General features: G+C 36.4%; 1 protein-coding gene across 1 annotated transcript in view; it reads left to right on the top strand.

Annotated features, from left to right (window-relative positions):
- The window catches only part of CDK13 (cyclin dependent kinase 13), a 122,192-nt gene that overhangs the window by 13,252 nt on the left and 89,914 nt on the right, over window positions 1-19,026 (top strand). Inside the window, 1 exon segment of the mRNA XM_030307715.1 lies at window positions 12,831-13,490. Within this exon segment, the coding sequence (XP_030163575.1) occupies window positions 12,831-13,490 (660 nt within the window).

The raw sequence follows: 19,026 nt of genomic DNA, 5'->3' as shown, positions 1-19,026 counted from the left end.
CTGTCCTGGTATCTCTTACTTTTGATTCACATTTCTTTAGTGACTAATGATGTTGAACAGCTTTTCATATGTTTATTGGCCATTCGTATATCTTTTTGGGAGAAATGTTTATTCATATCCTTCACCTATTTTAAAATTGGGTTTTCTTCTTATTGTTGAATGTCTTGAATTCTTTATATATTCTAGGTACTAATATGACTGTGACATTTCTTCTAGAAAGAAGAACTCTTGTATTCACGAGAGTTCATTTTAATTTAGTGCAAAATAATGGACTCTTCCTAGGTAACTTGTTTGTAACCGCTTAGGCCATTCTCACAGTGTAAACTTTGGACAAGTCACTTAGCTTTTGAGTCATTGTCTATGGACTCATAAGAAGAAAAAAAGAGAATTCCTAGGGTGAGGTGTTAACAGAACAACCAAAAGACTACTGTCTGGTTGGCAGACCTTCTACTTTGGGTTGATTGGGTAAATATCCACTATAAAGGAAAAAGCAAGGACTAGAAATTATATAGATGTGGATTTAGGTACTAATTCTCTTGCTTTCATAGCAGAGCAATATCAAGCAATTCAGTTTTTGAGCTCTGGTCTTTCTACTTTGTAAAATGGGAGGTATAATGCCTACCTAGTAAAAAAAAAAGAAAAAGAAAACAACAAAACTGGAAACAACCCAAGTACAATGACTAGGAGCAATTAAATTGTGCTACAGATACATGATTTGCATTTTTCCCCCATTGTATCACTTTGTTGACATCCATTAATGCACATTAGTTTTTAATTTTGATCAAGTCCTGTTTATTTTTTCTTTTGTTGCTTGTGCTTTGATGTTGTATCTAAGAAGTCTTTGCCTAATTGAACATCACAAAGATTTATTCCTATATTTTCTTCTAAGAGTTTTATAGTTTTAGCTTTTGTATCTTGATCTTTGATCTATTTTGGATTAATTTTTGTGTATGGTGAGAGAAAGAAGTCCACCCTTACTCTATTGTGTGGAAAACCAGTGTGCCAGCACTATTTATTTAAAAGGCTACGTATTTTTTTCGCCATTGAATTGTATTGGCACCCTTGTTGAAAATCCACTTACTATAAATGAGAGGGTTTATTTATGGACTGTCAGCTCTAGTCCTTTGATTTTACATGTCCATCTTTAGCCAGTAGCATACAGTTTTGATTATTCTAATCTTGTAGTAGTTTTTGAAATCAGGAAGTGCTTGATTCTAATTTTGCAGTAATTTTTGAAATCAGGAAGTGCAAGTCCTTCAGCTTTGCTCTTTTACATTGCTTTGACCTTTCCCCCTCTTTTTTGGAGGAGGAGAGGGGTCCTTTGCATTTCCACATGAATTTTAGGTTTACCTGGCCAAAAGGCAGCTTGGATTTTCATAGGGATTGCACTGAATCTGGAGATCAATTTGAGAGTATTGCCATCTTAATGGTAAGTCATAAAATATATGAGTATGGAATGTCTTTGCATTTATTTATGTTCCCTCAATATTTTCAGTGGTATGTTGAAGTTTTCAGGGGATAATCCTTGAACTTTTTTTTGTTAGATTTATTCCTAAGTATACTTTTTCAGTGTAATGGGAGTTGTTTTTGTAATTTCATTTAATTGTTCATTGCTAGTGTCTGGAACTACAATAGATTTTTCTACATTGATCATGTATCCTGCCATCTTGCTTGCTTATTAGTTCTAATAGTTTTTAGTAGATTTCTTAGGATTTTCTGTATACAAGATTATGTCATTTGCAAATGGATACAGTCTGGATTCCTTTTACTTATTTTTTCTTGCTCAGTTGCAATGGCTAGAATCTCAAGTACAATGTTCTGTGGGTTTTTTTTTAATTTATTTTTTTAATGTTAATTTATTTTTGAGACGGAGACAGTGTGAGTGGGGGAGGGGCAGAGAGAGAGGGAGACACAGAATCTGCAACGGGCTCCAGGCTCTGAGCTGTCAGCACAGAGCCCGATGTGGGGCTTGAACCCACGAAATGTGAGATCATGACCTGAGCTGAAGTCGGACGCTTAACCGACTGAGCCATCCAGGCGCTCCTCAAGTACAATGTTTATTAGAAGTGGTAAAATGAGACTTCCTTGTGTTGATCCTGATGATCCTATAGGAAAAGCATTTTAGTCTTTTTCCACAAAATGATGTTAGCTATGAATTTTTCATAAATCCTACTTTTATTTTTTGGTTAAAGTTGTTTCCCTTGGGGTCTAATTTTTGGTGTCAGAAAAATTCTAGATGCCTTGCTTGACCCTTATATATGAGCCTGTGTAATTATTTATTACTCTTACAGAGTCCAGGAAAAGAGGAAAATCTCCTATTTTGTAGCATGTACGTAATGATAATGATTAGCTATATTGGTTTCCTACAGGAACATTTGAAAAATGTTTTATTGTTAAAAATATATGCATTAGGGGCGCCTGGGTGGCGCAGTCGGTTAAGCGTCCGACTTCAGCCAGGTCACGATCTTGCGGTCCGGGAGTTCGAGCCCCGCGTCAGGCTCTGGGCTGATGGCTCAGAGCCTGGAGCCTGTTTCCGATTCTGTGTCTCCCTCTCTCTCTGCCCCTCCCCCGTTCATGCTCTGTCTCTCTCTGTCCCAAAAATAAATAAACGTTGAAAAAAAAAATTAAAAAAAAATATATGCATTAATGTTCATAGTATTTTCTTTAATTAGTGTTACTTAAGTAGTCATGATTTTCTAAATTTAATTTTTTAAGGTTAAGAGGTGGTATACTGTAGTAAGAATAATTTGTGCAGCCTTTTTTATTTTTATTAAAGAAAGTGACAAGTTTTCTTTATAGCATAGATTTTGGTTTGTTGTAATTTCTGGTGGTATTCATCTTTAAACTTTTCTGTTGGTGTTTGTGTATTCTTTTGATGAGTTTTGAATACTTAATGTTTTTTAAGTAATCTCTATGCCCTGTGTGAGACTTGTCCTCACGACCCCGAGATCAAGAGTTGCGTGCTCTACCAACTGAGCCAGCAAGGCACCACTGTTGGTGTTTATTTTCATTAAAATTTTTTTTTAAATTTATTTTTACTAACAAAAGTGGGTTTATTCGAGAGTAACAGTAGCAGTCAAGGGCATACAAGCTACCACAGAACCATGGGCAAGATCTATGAGTATTTATTTTTAAACTTTTCTGTACTTTTCAGTTTTCTACAGTGAAATTGTGTTACCTTTTTAAAAAACCCATACTGTTTGTATTTAAAACTTACATATGAGGGGTGCATGGGTGGCTCAGTCCGCTAAGTGTCTGACTTTTGGTTTTCGGCTCAGGTCATGATCTCACCAGGGTTTGAGCCCCACATCAGGCTCTGCACTGACAGCATGGAGCCTGCTTGGGATTCTCTCTCTCCCCCTCTCTCTGCACCTTCCCCTGCTTGCTTGCTCTCTTTCTCAAAATAAATAAATAAACATTAAAAAAAAATCTTATATATGAGAGACTTGAAAACAATACAGAAGAATATACAGCAAGATGTGAAAGCTACCCTTGATGTCCTTTTTGTTCCTGTTCCTTTTAAAATGTATAACTCTGTACGTAGTTGGTGTATATGTTTTTTCTGTGTATATACTTTCATACAAACATGTGTACATGTAAACATTAAGAATGTGACCATGCCATAAATTTTTATTTACTTTTTTTTTTAGCAGTAGTATTTGAAGATCTTTCCAAATTGGCTACATAGAATTCCATACTGAAATGTTTCAAGTTTTATTTACCTAAAAGTTGTTGGGCACTGTTTTTTCATTTTTTCTGTATTATAGTCAGTCCTTTAAAGAGTATCTGTGTAATAACTTTTTGACACATATGGAAATGTTTTTGTAGGATATGTTCTCGTAAGTGAAATTGCAGATCAAAAGCATTTGATAGATATTACCAAACTGCCTTTTAAAAAGGCTGAGTAATTTTATATTCCTTCTGATAATTTATGTGACTGACCATTTCTGTGCATTTTCATAAATTATATTTTCAGAATTCCAATTTTTGACATTCTGATGGATGCAAATTAATTACCATTGCTTTATTTTGCCTTTTCTGGTTATGAGAGAGAAGAGAGCATTTAAATTTCTTTACTGCCCGTTTGCATTTCTTCTGTGATTACATATTTTTCTAATCAAGAAGAGACTCTAGTCATTAAAAATAAGGAATGAATATAGTTTTACAACAGAAAAACTAGTTTTGTTCATTAAATCCCTATGGGATAATGGATATAAAATGGTTGGTTGTTAATAAAATGATAAATTCATCTCAGTGTTTATACGAAGAAGCTGATTAGCTAAATGTTATTCTGTCTCTTAAATCTTTTTAGTTTAAGTAGAATTTCATCAGTGGACCTTTGCCTATTAGTTAGCTGGGTATCAGTTATACAAAGTTAGCATTTATGGGCAGTTAGAGAACGGATAATAAACATGTGCTTTGCTCTTTTATTCATCAATTCAATAAATATCTTTTGATTCCTTATTACATACCAGACACAGTTCTAGGCACTGGGATGGAGTAATAAACAAGACAGTGTTGGAAGCGGGGAGGGAACATGATGTGCTTATTTATTTTTCTGAGGAGAGGCTCACTGTGGTGTTGATAAATATATGGAGCCCTGAATGACAAGAAAGAGCAACTATGTGATGATCTAAGTATCCCAGAAAGAGAAAACAGTATTGCCAAGGTACCAGGAAGAAGCATAACTTTGAAGAATCATAAAAGAGACTAGTGACTGCGACCTAGTGAGTAAAGGAGAGTGTAATGAAGATGAGAGGCAGTTTGGGTCTTGTGGATCACAACAAAGATTTTTATTTTAATTTTAAATGCAGTGAGAAGCCATTGGAGAGTTTTAGGCAAAGGTGTGGCATAATCCAGTTTATATTTTTGATAGACATAGAATACAAGGCAGTATGTCACAAGTATTATTCAGCAAATGGGGAGGTTACAGAGTTGGGACTTTAACTTGATCCATAAAGGCAAGTAAGAAATAAATGGAGGGGAAGGATGTAGTTTGATGTGGTAGCAATAAAGAATGCCTGGCTTTCAATTGGAAGACTTGGTATTCAGTATTGATTCTACTTCTTTATAGCTCTTGGCCTCTACATAAAATTTTTAACTCTCTTCTTAGTTTCTCTCATCTTTCTGTGTACTTTGGTTGCTGTGAAGAGCAAGTCAGACGAAAAATGTTTATAAAAGTGTTTTGTAAACTGAGACATGCAATATGGTATGTTTGTTTACTCAGGAAAAGACTTATCATCTGTGTGGTATTATGCTAAGGACTGTGGAGTGATTAAAACAAATGAATTATACCTGGTTTCTGCTGCTCAAAGAGGATATAGTCTAGTAGATAATGTGGTAAATACCTAAAATACAAAGTTAAGAATGGTAAACATCTTAAGAAAGATGCAGATAAAGCCCTATGGGGAGTTCAAAGAAAGAAGAGCTTTCTTCTTTCTTGGAGTTGGCGGTAAGGCTTTCAGAGTAAGAACTCTTGAATGAGGCCTTCTAGGACTTGAGTAGAATATGGAGGGGAAGAGAATATTCTCAGTAGGTGAGTCTGTGAGTAAAGGCATGGCAATATTAGGCAGATTCAGGATGTGATAAGGAAAGGTAGTTTAGAATTAGATCATGCAGCACCTTAATATTAGGATAAGGAAGATAAATTCCATTCAATAGGAATATTCTCAGCAGGTGCTTAATTCTGCAAATATTTATTGACTATCTGCCATTGCCACATTGGTGCTAGTTTGGGCTATAAAGATACAGTTGATCTCCGTCTATTTGCGGAAGACAAATTATCTGTTATTCTAATGAGGCAGGATCATAGGACAAGGAACGTCTCCAGCTCTCTGGCATAATGAGGGAAGGCTTTATAGAGGTGTAGTAGACCTTTTGTTATGATGATATGAGGTATCTTTGTACTTAGCAGGTACCAGAGATGAAGAGAGGAATATAAGAAAGGCATTCTGTGTTTTGGGATGGCTGGACAAGGTCTTTGTATGCAGTGCAAGGTTGTCTAGAGCTTTGTTACAGGGGTAACTGGAAGATTCAGGTGGTGGTATGGAGACTAAATTGGAAAGGATAGAGATTTGAGGTGAGGAGTCTGGAAAGGAGACTGTTAGACTGGGCGAAGTGAAAGGTGATGTAGGACCAAATGAGAAATAGTAGCTATGGGACAAAGAGCCTAGACAACTAGAGAGATGCTTAAGATGTACAATTGGCAGGACTTGCAGATCAGTTGGATATGGGAGAAGAGAGGAAAAGGACCATATGGAATATAGAATGATTTCTGGATCTTTGCTGTTTCAGAATTTCAGAATCTGCTATTGCCTGAGAGGAAAAGGGGTGGATTTGGAGAGGACTTAATAGTTTTATCTGTATTGTGTTGAAGGTTCTTGTAGGTTAGTCGGAAGTGGGAAGAAGGTCATCACAGATGTTGATATTCCTCCCCCACCCCAAAGATAGGTCATTGTTCACCCTAGTAATTAATTTCAGTGAGGATACAAGCCAAATTATAGGGGTTTGAGGGGTGTATGTATGTAGAGAATTTGGTTGTAATTGGAAGCAGAGAAAAAGATAAAATACAAAAATACCATTGTTTGTTTTTTCTTATATGTATGTATTTATGTACGTATTTTTCTTGTTTGTTTTTAAAGATTTTAAAGATGAATTATTTAATCCTTGAAATAGTAAATGGACAGCAAAGGGTTGAAATCACAAATAGTGGAATAGTCATGGAGGAGCCTAGAATAGTGCATCTCAAACTTTAGTGAGGATCTTGTTAAAATGCAGACTCTGAATCGGAAGGTCTGGGTTGGGGCTTGAGATACAGCATTTCTGACAAACTCCCAGATGAGGCTAATGCTGCTGGTTTGTGGCCCATACTCTTTGAAGTAAGATCTAGAGAGTATGGCATTGATAGCATTATAGAAGAGTTAGTCTTGGATAGGAAGAAGAACACCTCTATTCTGAGATCAGGTAAAATGTGAGGTAGATGGAGATACAGATTAAGCTTGTAGGTGGGAGCTATGCCTGATAATTTTTTTTATTTCTGCAAAATAGAAGTAAAACAATGTTAAGAAAAGACTTTGGAATGGTGTTAACTTGAAGACAGAAAGGTTTGGAATAAATTGTGAAGGTTTGGAATAGCTACTAAAAAGAGAAGGGAAATGAGTGAATTTGGAGCATTTAACATTCACTGAACAGTGAGGATTTGTTTGGTGATGGTGTCTGTAGAAATAATTGGAGTAGGGAGAGACTACATATGAAGATTTTTGAGATGATAAGGTACTCTCAGGGGAGATAATGAGGTCTGAAATAGAAAAGTGGCCTTGAGAATACAGAGGGGAGGATGTGGTAGGCTACATAATGGCCCACCCAAAGGTGTCCATGTGAACCTGTGAGTATACTTCCTTACACGGCCAAAGGGACTTTGCAGATGAGGTTAAAACGAACATCTTGAGATGGAGAGATTATCCTGGACTGTACACGTGGGTCCTCTGTGATCACAAGGGTCTTTATAAAAGGAAGCAGGAGGGTTAGCAGAGTCAGAAAAGGCCATGTGAGGACAGAAACAGAAGAGGAAATGTGATAAAGGAAGCAGAGGTCAGATTGTTGGAGGACCAAGAGCCAAGGAATGGACAGCCTTAAGAAGCTAGAAAAGGCAAGGAAACAGATTTTCCCAAGAGACTGCAAAAGGAACAAAGCCCTGGTGATGTGCTGATTTTTACCCAATAAGACTGATTTTGGAATTTCAACCTTCAGGTACTGTAAGATAATAAATTTGTGTGGTTAAGCCACTAAATCTGGTAATTTGTTATAGCCACAATAGGAAACATGCATAGAAGTGTGGATGTAAGGGAATGTAGAGTTAGAACTGATAAAGTGAGGCAGTTGATGAGATGGGCTGTGGGCATCAGGAAACTGGGAAGATTTCTAGCCTGGATAAATGGGTGGAAAAGAGTGGTGAAATTAAAATTATAGGAGGAGATATTAGAGGAAGGTATTCACTTTGCATTAAGTATAGATTAGTTAGGGTAAAGGAAGATCTGAAACAGGAAGACGGATTTAAGAGGCTGCCCTAGTATTGTTAATAGTTACTTGAAAAAAATGAGAAAAAGTTAATTGAGCTGTTCCAATACCAATACATGACAAATTACATAGGAATATTTAAAATTTTGACTGAGAAGGTAACAAAAGGGATGATTGAGAAAGGCAGGTTTTTGACTACTTCAGGTACTGTTTTTCATTTTTAGAAGGCATTTTTTTACTAGTTTTATTAAGATATAATTGAGAAAATTATGTATTTAAAGTGTCATTGTGATGATTCGCTATGTGTATATATTGGGAAAGGATTCTCGTATCATAATCAGGTTATGTAATACATCCATCACCTCATAGATTTAATTTTTTTGGTTAGAGTTCTCTAAGTTAATTTCAGTTATACAATATTATCAACGGTAGTCACCACGTTACACATTAGATCCTCAAACCTTATTAATCTTGTAACTGAAAGTTTTTATTATGTTGAGGTGCGTTCCTTCTATACTGTTTGTTTAGTTTTTATCATGCAAAGTTGTTGAATTTTGTCAAATGCTTTTTCTGCATCTGCTGAGATGATCCTGTGATTTTTATTCTTCATTTTGTTGATGTGGTATGTCACATTTATGGATTAGCATATGTTGGACCGTCCTTGCATGGGAAGCATTGTTATATCTTTTTTGGGAGGGTAATCAAGTTTTTGAAATGCGTATAGCTGCTATTAGAATGTGAAATAAACGGTAGAAAAATTAAGCTAAAAAATATTGAGAATAGTGGCTAATGTATCAGACATGAACATGTATAGAACATTTCTATCATTTTAGAAACTTCTTTTGGATAGTGGTTATATATTGTTTTATATAATGAGGAACTAGATATTATTATAGTAAAAATTTTAAGAGTTAGTGTTAGCATACCTGGACTCTTGGAGAGATTGTGTGATATAGTTGAGTGAATACTACACCATGCTCTTTCTCTAAGGAACACTAACCTAATTCACAATGAGCACTAACCAGTTGAGTTTCAGGATATCAAGCTTTGATTCTGGTTCTGCTTTGTGTTGTATGAATTTGCAAGCCTTAGAAACATGGAAAGTTTTCTCAACTTCTTAAAGAGATACTACCATCTCTCAAAAACATTAAAAAGAGACAAGAAACAGCTAATATGTATTCACTGCGTAGAGATATTAGAAAAAAACATTTTTAAAAAGAAGAAAAATCTTATCTTTAAAGAAAGACTTGCTATCTACCATCCATTTCGTTCTTTTGGTTAAGATACCATGATATCGTTCATTCTTGAAGATGCACTTCTCTCTTACCCTCGTAACTTTGTAAGTCATTTTTGTAAAAATGACTTAAACTTGAATTTTGTGTTTATATTTAATTTTAGGTTTCCAAACCATGTTTGTTTCAGACCGTAAGCACTGAGAGAATGCATGTTTCCTAGGACATGAAGTTAAAAGGTTAAGGAACTTATGGGGCACCTGGGTGGCTCAGTTGGTATGATTTTGGCCCAGGTCGTGATCTTACCTTTTGTGAGATGGAGCCCCATGTTGGATTCTGTGCTGTGATAGCACAGAGCCTGCTTGGAATTTTCTCTGTCCCTCTCTGTTTGCCCCTCTCCAGCTTGAACTCATGCAGTCTGTCTGTCTCTCTTTTTCAAAATAAGTAAATAAACATTTTTTTAAGTTAAAAAATGAAAAGTTAAATTTTTGAAGAGAAATAGAAGAATTAGAGAGGAATGGAGGGTATGTCCAGAAGAATTTAATTGATACATATAAAAACCTCATTTCTAAAATAACCCTTTTATTTTTTACTTTTTAAAAAAAAATGTTTATTTTTGAGAGAGAGCATGCACAAGCAAGGAAGGGGTAGAGAGAGGGATATAGCAGTGAGCTGGATGGGAGCTCGAACTCACAAATCTTGAGATCACGACCTGAGTCCAAGTGGGATGCTCAACCAACTGAGACACCCAGGCACCTCCAATATATCCCTTTTATAGACCAGAAATTTTTAAGTCTTTGCTGATAATGCTTATCCAGATTCTATCCAGAAAAGAATAATTTAATAGGCCATGGGAGTTAATTGTATTAGGGTTTTACGTAATATCTTTGTCTCTCTTTTCTTAGGTAAAACTTAGTCATAAATCTCTCAGTTAAATATAATTTATGTGTCTGTATGAAATTGATGATCTGAATCTTGTTAGTGTAGGAAAGTTAATTTGAGGAAAGTTCTGTACTGTTACCTCTGATGAAATGATAGTCTCTTTGCTCTCTCCTGCTGTGTACCTTTCTGTTGCTTTAGAAGCATGGCATATGAGACTTGTTTTGAGGCCCAAGAGTTTAAAGGGAAAAGACATAAAAAATGTGGCTGAGTGTTTCATATTATGACACTATTGGTTCCTGTATTAAAGTTATCTGAGATAGTTACCACTTTATATTTAGCAAAACAATTCCTCTCATTTCCGTAAATAGTTGTAAGCTTATTGGTGATTTTAATGATTGGTGTATATGAATATTTAATGATAAGCAAGTGTTAGATTTAAGTATTTTCTAAACTGTGTTTCCATTAATCTAAAATAGTGTTGCATAAATACTTTATATAAAATATTGGGTTTGTATGAAACACAAGCTCAATGTTGAACAGCAGTTGGCCCTCAGTACATTTTGAAATGTTTTTGAAAGAGTGAGGGAGAAGTTTAATTTGTATTTGAGTTTATCCTAAACCTAATCATCATTTTATTTTCATATTAGAATTATAGAATGTTTCTAAATGTTTTCCTCCATACTTTACTAACATCAGATATAAACAGAATTTCCAGTCCTTTCTTTTCTCTCTGCCCTACTTTAATTACGGGTTCTTAGGAGTTTCTTTGCTTTATTTACTGTCTCCCCATAGCTTCTACAAAATTTCAGCAAGAGTTCTCTCCTTCACAGTGTGTTAATTTTTTTTATTGTGTTAACCTAGCTACTTTTCAGTCAGAAGGTCTGGATTTAAAACCTGGCATACAAGGTAGATCAGGCAAGGTTCTGAAAGGAAACTGAATCCAACTGAGATGGTGCAAGAGACTTTCACGAAGGATTGCAGATAAAGGGGTGGATTAAGGGAACCCACAAGGGATGTTCCTGTAGTTACAGAGGGAAGCAAGGAAAATACAGTGTTTTTAGAGCCTGATGAGAGCTGTGGAGAGGGTGATAAGGGGACACAGCTTCTGTCAGAAAATGTGACCAAAAGGGAGGATGCTGGGAAGAAATAATCCGGCCTTCTCTGCCTTCTGATCTGCCAGTGACAGCCCTGAAACTCAGAAGGTGCATTTGTTGAGGTTAGCCTCCTTTGGCACAGAGTTGGATAGAAGAGTATTGGAGGAATAGGGTAGTGACAGTAAGTAATAACCAGTACAACTACTGATGAGTATGGGATTGATTTTAGGTAACATAATATTTTAGATTACATTTCTAATCTGTAAACTGTAGATACTTCACTAGGATTGATGTGAGCATTAAAAGAGACCTGGTAAACATGTCAGAGTACTATCATAGTGCCTTTGTCTTGTAGATACTTGTTTTTAGTTTTGATAAGGTGAGGATTTGAAAACTTCAGCTTCCTTTCACATGGTGCTGTGCTGCATTTGTTTTATAGGAATTTTGGTTGTCACTGTATTTTAAATATATATGATAGTTTTTATATTTTCCAGTATTTTTTGAGAAGTGAATTGCAGTCATTATTGAGTAGTTACCAAGATTTAGAGACTGCTTTTACTTATTGCCCAATGACAGGCATTGTCTTTTTCACTCTTGCTGTAGACAGAGCACTACCGACTACTGAATTTGTGGGGTGAGGAAGCTTTACAGATGTAGAGATTAGACTTTGGTGAAAGATTGGTCAGACTTCACCCTGCTACTGCTACCATTGGTGTACCCTTGTTGTGTACTTCTCTTTTCTTTCTTTTTTTTTTTTTTTAAAGCAGGAGGCTCCCAGGGGCCTCAGAAAGACCTTTTTTTTTTTTTTTTAATGTTTTAAAATGTTTATTTAATTAGAGAGAGAGAGAAAGAGTAAGCATGGGGGGGGGCAGAGAGAGACAGAATCTGAAGCAGACTCCAGGTTCCAGGCTGTGAGCTGTCAACACAGAGCCCAACACGGGGTCCAACTCACGAACCTGAAATCACGACCTGATCTGAAGTTGAACGCTCAACCGACTGAGCCATCCAGGCACCCGTGTACTTCTCTTTCCTTTTCTTTTCTTTCTTTTAATTATTTTCTAATCTTTATTTATTTTTGAGAGACAGAGTGTGAGCAGGGGAGGAGCAGAGAGAGAGGGAGACACAATCTGAAGCAGGCTCCAGGCCCCAAGCTGTCAGTCACAGCCCGACGTGGGGCTTAAACTCATGAACTGTGAGATCATGACCTGAGCTGAAGTCGGATGCTCAACCAACTGAACCACCCAGGCGCCCCTGTACTTCTCTTTTCTAAAGACAGCAGTGATGCTTCGTCACACTTTTGTTCCTGATCCTTAGAGTATTTCTTCTACCAGAGATCTGCTTTCATCCAGTCTCACCTTTGAGCATTCATAGGCTAGACCACGATGAAGACAGTCTATTTTCAGGAAAATTTTAGCTACCAGATAGATAATAATCTGCTTAAAAGCATTTTCTGTCTTTTAAAAAAGTCTCCCCCCAAAAAACTGTATTATGATTTTGAAATTTAATAAATTTCTATTTTATGTAACAGGGTTGAGTTAGTAGTTTTTGTAAATTTCAGACTGAACTTTTCTGAATTCCTGACTAAATCTTCATTATTTTCCACCAGACGTTCTGCCAAATCCCGAAGCAGAAGCCCATATTCCTCTAGGCATTCAAGATCTCGTAGCAGGCACAGGTTGTCTCGATCCAGAAGCCGTCACTCTAGCATTTCTCCTAGCACACTAACTCTGAAGAGTAGCCTGGCAGCCGAGTTGAACAAGAATAAAAAAGCACGGGCTGCAGAGGCAGCAAGAGCTGCAGAAGCCGCGAAAGCTGCAGAAGCAGCTAAGGCTGCTGAGGCTGCTGCCAAAGCTGCCAAAGCCTCCAACACTTCTACACCTACGAAGGGGAGCACGGAGACGGGTGCCGGTGCATCTCAAACAAACCATGTGAAGGATGTGAAGAAACTGAAAACAGAACACGCACCTTCTCCGTCAAGTGGTGGGACTTTAAAAAACGACAAGGCAAAAACAAAGCCACCTCTTCAGGTAACCAAGGTGGACAATAATTTGATTGTAGATAAAGCCGCCAAGAAAGCAGTTGTAGTTGGGAAGGAGAGTAAATCTGCTGCTACAAAGGACGAACCAGTATCTCTTAAAGAGAAAACCAAACCACTTACACCAAGTTTAGGAGCCAAGGAGAAGGAGCAACATGTGGCTTTAGTGACCTCTACGTTACCACCATTACCTTTGCCTCCCATGCTGCCTGAAGATAAAGATGCCGATAGGTAAGTGCAAAAAAGTTTTGTCACTAACAGTTTATTTTTATTATTTTGAAATTATTTTTTTACTGTTTATTTTTGAGAGAGAGAGAGAGAGAGAGAGAGTAAGAGCGAATGAGCGTGGGGGAGGGGTACAGAGAGAGGGGATGGGGGAGACACAGAATATGAAGCATTCTGTCAGCACAGAACCAGCCTCGGGGCTCGAACTCTCGAGCCGCAAGTTAATGACCTGAGCCGAAGTCAGACGCTTAACTGACTGAGCCACCTAGGCGCCCTTGTCACTAACAGTTTAAAAAAAGAAATGTAAGTTTGGAGTGAGAAATTACCTGAAATGCCCTCCCCCCCATAAAAAGGTTATAAAAAAATCATAAGTAAATTATCTTTATTATTATTTTCACTTTAAAATGAAGCACACTGCTTGTAAGATGACAAAATATAGGTTATGCTAAGAATTCTGGGAAAAATTTGCTGTTGGCTTCGGAATACAATGTATATTTCCAATTGAGTTTGGGAATTAGAGATGCTAGTACTGTGTTTTCTTTGATTTAATATTCCTTAAATGACAGTATCAGAAACAGGACATTTATGAGAGACTCTGTCCTGGGTGATTAAAGCAGGTATATTCGTTATTTCTAGGTTTCTTCTGTGGCCTTATACATTTATCACTCTGGGTAGCTTTATGAATTTATTATTTTTTAGACTTTTCTTGACCCTTTTAATTTTTTGCAATTGGAGATTCATTATGTATTACAGAAAACTCAATGTGGTTTTGCTTTCCTTTAACGTGTTTACAGATTCTTTTATGAAAATTGGGGGTATGACTTTTTTTGGAAACATTTTATTTTTTAGAGGATTAAGATAAGAGTGTCTGTAAAGTAAATGTGGTTCTAAGAATATTTCTGAAACATATGCTAGGATAGAAGCATTATGCTACTGTGTAATGTCTGTCTGTTACAGTACTTAACCTTTTTCATTTTTATTTTTATGGAGAAATTAGAGCTGTTTTTCCCTCATTTTCTGTTAAAAAGCAACTATATGAGCAGTTTTCCTAGCTGACATCTTTATAGAATTTGGAAACAAGTGGATGAGAATGCTGTGTGGGTAGGTCTTTCAAGTGCTCACTTTGGCTGGCATTATGAACATTTTATAATTTAAAACAAAAAAATCATAATTCCTGTGTTTTGTGTCCACTATAATGTCTTTTTTCTACAATCAAAAATGTTGCCAAGAGAACTCATCCAATATAATCAGGTATTCTCCAATTATACCACTCTAATTATGGTATTTACAGGTTTCACTATTCTCTAGGAACACTGAAGGTTCATAAACAGAGTAGTGATTTGTAATTTTGATGAGTTGTGGAATGGACTCTCCAGCAGAGAGGCATGAATGCAGAACTGAGTCACTTCATTAGTGAGAAAATAACCCATTTGCCAAGAATCTAGTAATTCTGGGCTGGTGAGACTGGTTATTCTCTATTTTTCATATATCCTATGGAGATAAATTTTTACTGGTGGTATTTTCAAGAATTCAAGATGCATGCAGGTGAATGCTTTAAGGAGGGTATTTTTTGTGCATCCTTTTTTTTTTTTTGACAATTGACTGATTTATTGAACAATAGAATCTAAAGTTCTGATCTCGGATGTGTACAATCCCCATTTAGCTTTGCATCTTTTATTTTTTATTTTTTTATTTTTTTGATTTAACTTTATTTTTTATTTTTTAAAATTTACATCCAAACTAGTTAGTATATAGTGAAGCAATGATTTCAGTAGATTCCTTAATGCCCCTTACCCATTTAGCCCATCCCCCCTCCCACAACCCCTCCAGCAACCCTCAGTTTGTTCTCCATATTTATGAGTCTCTTTTGTTTTGTCCCCCTCCCTGTTTTTATATTATTTTTGTTTCCCTTCCCTTATGTTCATCTGTTTTGTCTCTTAAAGTCCTCATATGAGTGAAGTCATATGATTTTTGTCTTTCTCTGACTAATTTCACAGCATAATACCCTCCAGTTCCATCCATGTAGTTGCAAATGGCAAGATTTCATTCTTTTTGATTGCTGAGTAATACTTCATTGTATACATACACCACATTTTCTTTATCCATTCATCCATCGATGGACATTTGGGCTCTTTCCATACTTTGGCTATTGTTGATAGTGCTGCTATAAACATGGGGGCACATGTGTCCCTTCGAAACAGGACACCTGTATCCCTTGGATAAATGCCTAGTAGTGCAATTGCTGGGTCATAGGGTAGTTCTGTTTTTAGTTGTTTGAGAAACCTCCATACTGTTTTCCATGTGCATCCATTTTTTTTTTTTAACGTTTATTTATTTTTGAGACAGAGAGAGAGCATGAACAGGGGAGGGTCAGAGAAAGAGGGAGACACAGAATCTGAAACAGCCTCCAGGCTCTGAGCTGTCAGCACAGAACCCAATGCGGGGCTCGAACCTATGGACTGCGACATCATGACCTGAGCCGAAGTCGGACGCTTAACCGACTGAGCCACAGGCGCCCCAGTGTGTGTCCATATTTAATGAGATGTTGGTATATGTCATGCTTATCATCAAAAATTTTTTTGACCTGTATTCTTTTTGGTCTCTTCTGCTTTTCTGTTGTGTCTCTGTTCTTCTTTCTTTGAATATGTTTGCACATTTCATGGATATAGAAGTTTTTAAGACCCCTGGCTACTACTACTAACATGTGTGGCCACAGATCAATTCAACACCAGTCAGTCACTCTTCTTTTGATGCTCCATTGTCCTTGGTCAGTGGGAACTCCTTAAGCTGACTGTCTTGTCCTTTTGACATGACCTGTTTGGTTTTGAGTACTTCCTAGCCAAGTAATATCTTTTAGGCTTACTTTGAACTTTGCTTCTCCTTCAGACCCGGAATTTATTACTCTTTAAAAATCACAAGATACACTGTTAACTATATACTTTCATATAATAAATTGTTTTGTTTTAAAGGAAATTAGGATTATACTGTGCATAATACTCGACTTTTTTTTTTCATTTAATATGTTGGAGATCATTCCATATTGGTATATGGATAGGTTCAATATTCCTGTCTATAGGAATGATAAATCATGCTCTTACTAACTATTCTATTGGTTAAGGGATACTTAGATTTATAATAATTGTTTGCTATCACACTCTTGTTATATTAATATTTTATGTACGTTTGAGCAATTTTTGTAGGATAGTTATAAGGTTGAAGTATATACATTTAAAATCTGATTAAAAGCTGCCAAATTGTATCTTAATAAGACTGTGTACCAGTTTATACAGTCTATAAAATATATGATTATTTAATTTTGCGTTTTTCTGATTATTGAGATAGCATCTTTCTGAATACTTGTTGGCTATTTATTTTTTTCCAGTGAACTACTTGTTTATATCTTATGCTGGCTTTTCCTTAATACTGTTTTTCTTTTTTTTTTCCTTATGTTAAAGATCTTGCCTTTCAGAGTCTATTGCTTGCCTTTGACATTTATTTGTTTTGTTTTTGGCTATATGGATGTTTTCCTTTTTAAAAAATTTTTTTTTAATGTTTATTATTTTTTGAGAGAGAGAGACAAAGAGCAAGCAGGGAAGGGGCAGAGAGAGAGGGAGACACAGAATCGGAAGCAGGCTCCAGGCTCTGAGCTGTCAGCACAGAGCCCGATGCGGGACTCGAACTCACAGACCGCGAGATCATGACCTGTGCTGTAGTGGGCCGCCCAACTGACTGAGCCACCCAGGCGCCCCGGATGTTTTCCATTTTTAAATATAGTCAGATCTAGCATTTTTCCCTTAAAACTTATGGGTTCATAAAGTTAAAAAAAACTTGACTCAAATCATACAGAAATTTGTTTTTGGTTATTAGATGAGGAAGAAAAATGCTCTCCCCTACCACCCTGTAGGCTGATAGATCCAGTTGTTTCTAACATCACTTACTGAATAGTCCCAGCTCACTGGTTTGTGGTGCCATATATAAAAATTCTTATAGATACCTGTATTTCTGGACCCTCTCTTCTTTTTTTTTAAAAATGTTTTATTATTTTTGACAGAGAGAGAGAGACAGAGAGACAGAGCATGAGTGGGGGAGGGGCAGAGAGGGAGGGCGACACAGAATCCATACAGGCTCCAGGCTTTGAGCTGTCAGCACGGAGCCCTATGTGGGACTCAGACTCACCGACCACGAGATCATGACCTGAGCCGAAGTTGGATGCTCAACCGACTGAGCCACCCAGGTGCCCCTGGACCCTCTTTTCTATTAATGTGTTTTATTATTTCTTTGCCAGTACTTTTTTGTTTTGACTTCTTTAGATGAATAGTATATTGGTTCTCAGACTCAAATACCGATCAGTGAAAAGCTCTGCTATTCAGCCTCAGCTTCAGTGCTACTGTATATGAATTTGAGCCCAGTGTTGCTAGAGCCTTTGATTTTTTTTTTTAAGAAGCCTGAAATCTGAATGCTTATGTAAATTTTCTGATTTAAAAATATTTACAATTTAATTCATAGTTGTTTTTTTTTTTTTTTTCTTATAAAACATTGGGTAGACGATAATATATATTCCTTGACTTCAGCCAATCTTGGGCTTCTAGTTTGGGATCTTTTATAAAATTTGTTTTAATGTTTATTTATTTTTGAGAGAGAGAGAGAGAGACAGAGAGAGACAGAGTATGAGTGGGGGGATGGGCCGAGAGAGAAGTAGACACAGAATTTGAAGCAGGTTCCAAGCCATCAGCATAGAGCCGGATGTGGGGCTCGAACTCATGAACTGGGAGATCATGACCTGAGCCAAAGGTCACGCTTAACTGACTGAGCCATCCAGGTGCCCCTAATTTGGGATCTTTTAAAACAGGTTGACCACAGGACAAGGCAAATCTCACTTCATATTGTTTTTTGGAAGTGTTTTTTGGCAGATTTTTGTCTTTATTCTTAGATTTTTATAACCTGCTTGTCAAGTTATATTAAAAATTTTTTTGCTTGTGTTTTGTGTGGGACTCTAGTGAGTGTAGTAGATTAATTTGGAGACTAATAGCTTTACAGCATTACAGCTTCCTGTACAAAAACATTGTTTCTTTCCATTCATTCAGATCCAGTTTTATTTTCATCATATTTTTAAATTTTCTTCTATTGGCCTTGTATATTTCTTGTTAAGGCATTTCATTGTTTTTGTTGCTGTAGTATATGGGAGCTATTAAAAATATCATGCTTCCTGTTTGATTATTGCAGGTATTCAGTAAAAATAATGATGCTTTTAATTATATAGTATTATTCTTGGATAGTTAGTATTTCATTTCTCTGAAGCCTGGGAGTCTTGCTGAATTTGGTAGTTCATAACATATATATGAATATAGGCAGTCTTTTAACTTTTAAGTTATAAGTAAAGTTAAGATTTGTGTTTTTTCCTCTAAAAATGTTGATTTGAATCTTCAGACAAATGAGAATTTTTGACTGAAAACTAATTACAAGTAAGAGACTACAGTTTTGTTTTGTTTTTTGAGACTACAGTTTTCTAAGAATTATTTGGAATAGGTTTATTTTCAGGCAC

Source organism: Lynx canadensis, chromosome A2 (assembly GCF_007474595.2).
Source record: "Lynx canadensis isolate LIC74 chromosome A2, mLynCan4.pri.v2, whole genome shotgun sequence".
Lineage (NCBI taxonomy): Eukaryota > Metazoa > Chordata > Mammalia > Carnivora > Felidae > Lynx > Lynx canadensis.
This window is presented reverse-complemented; position numbering and strand designations above follow the sequence as displayed.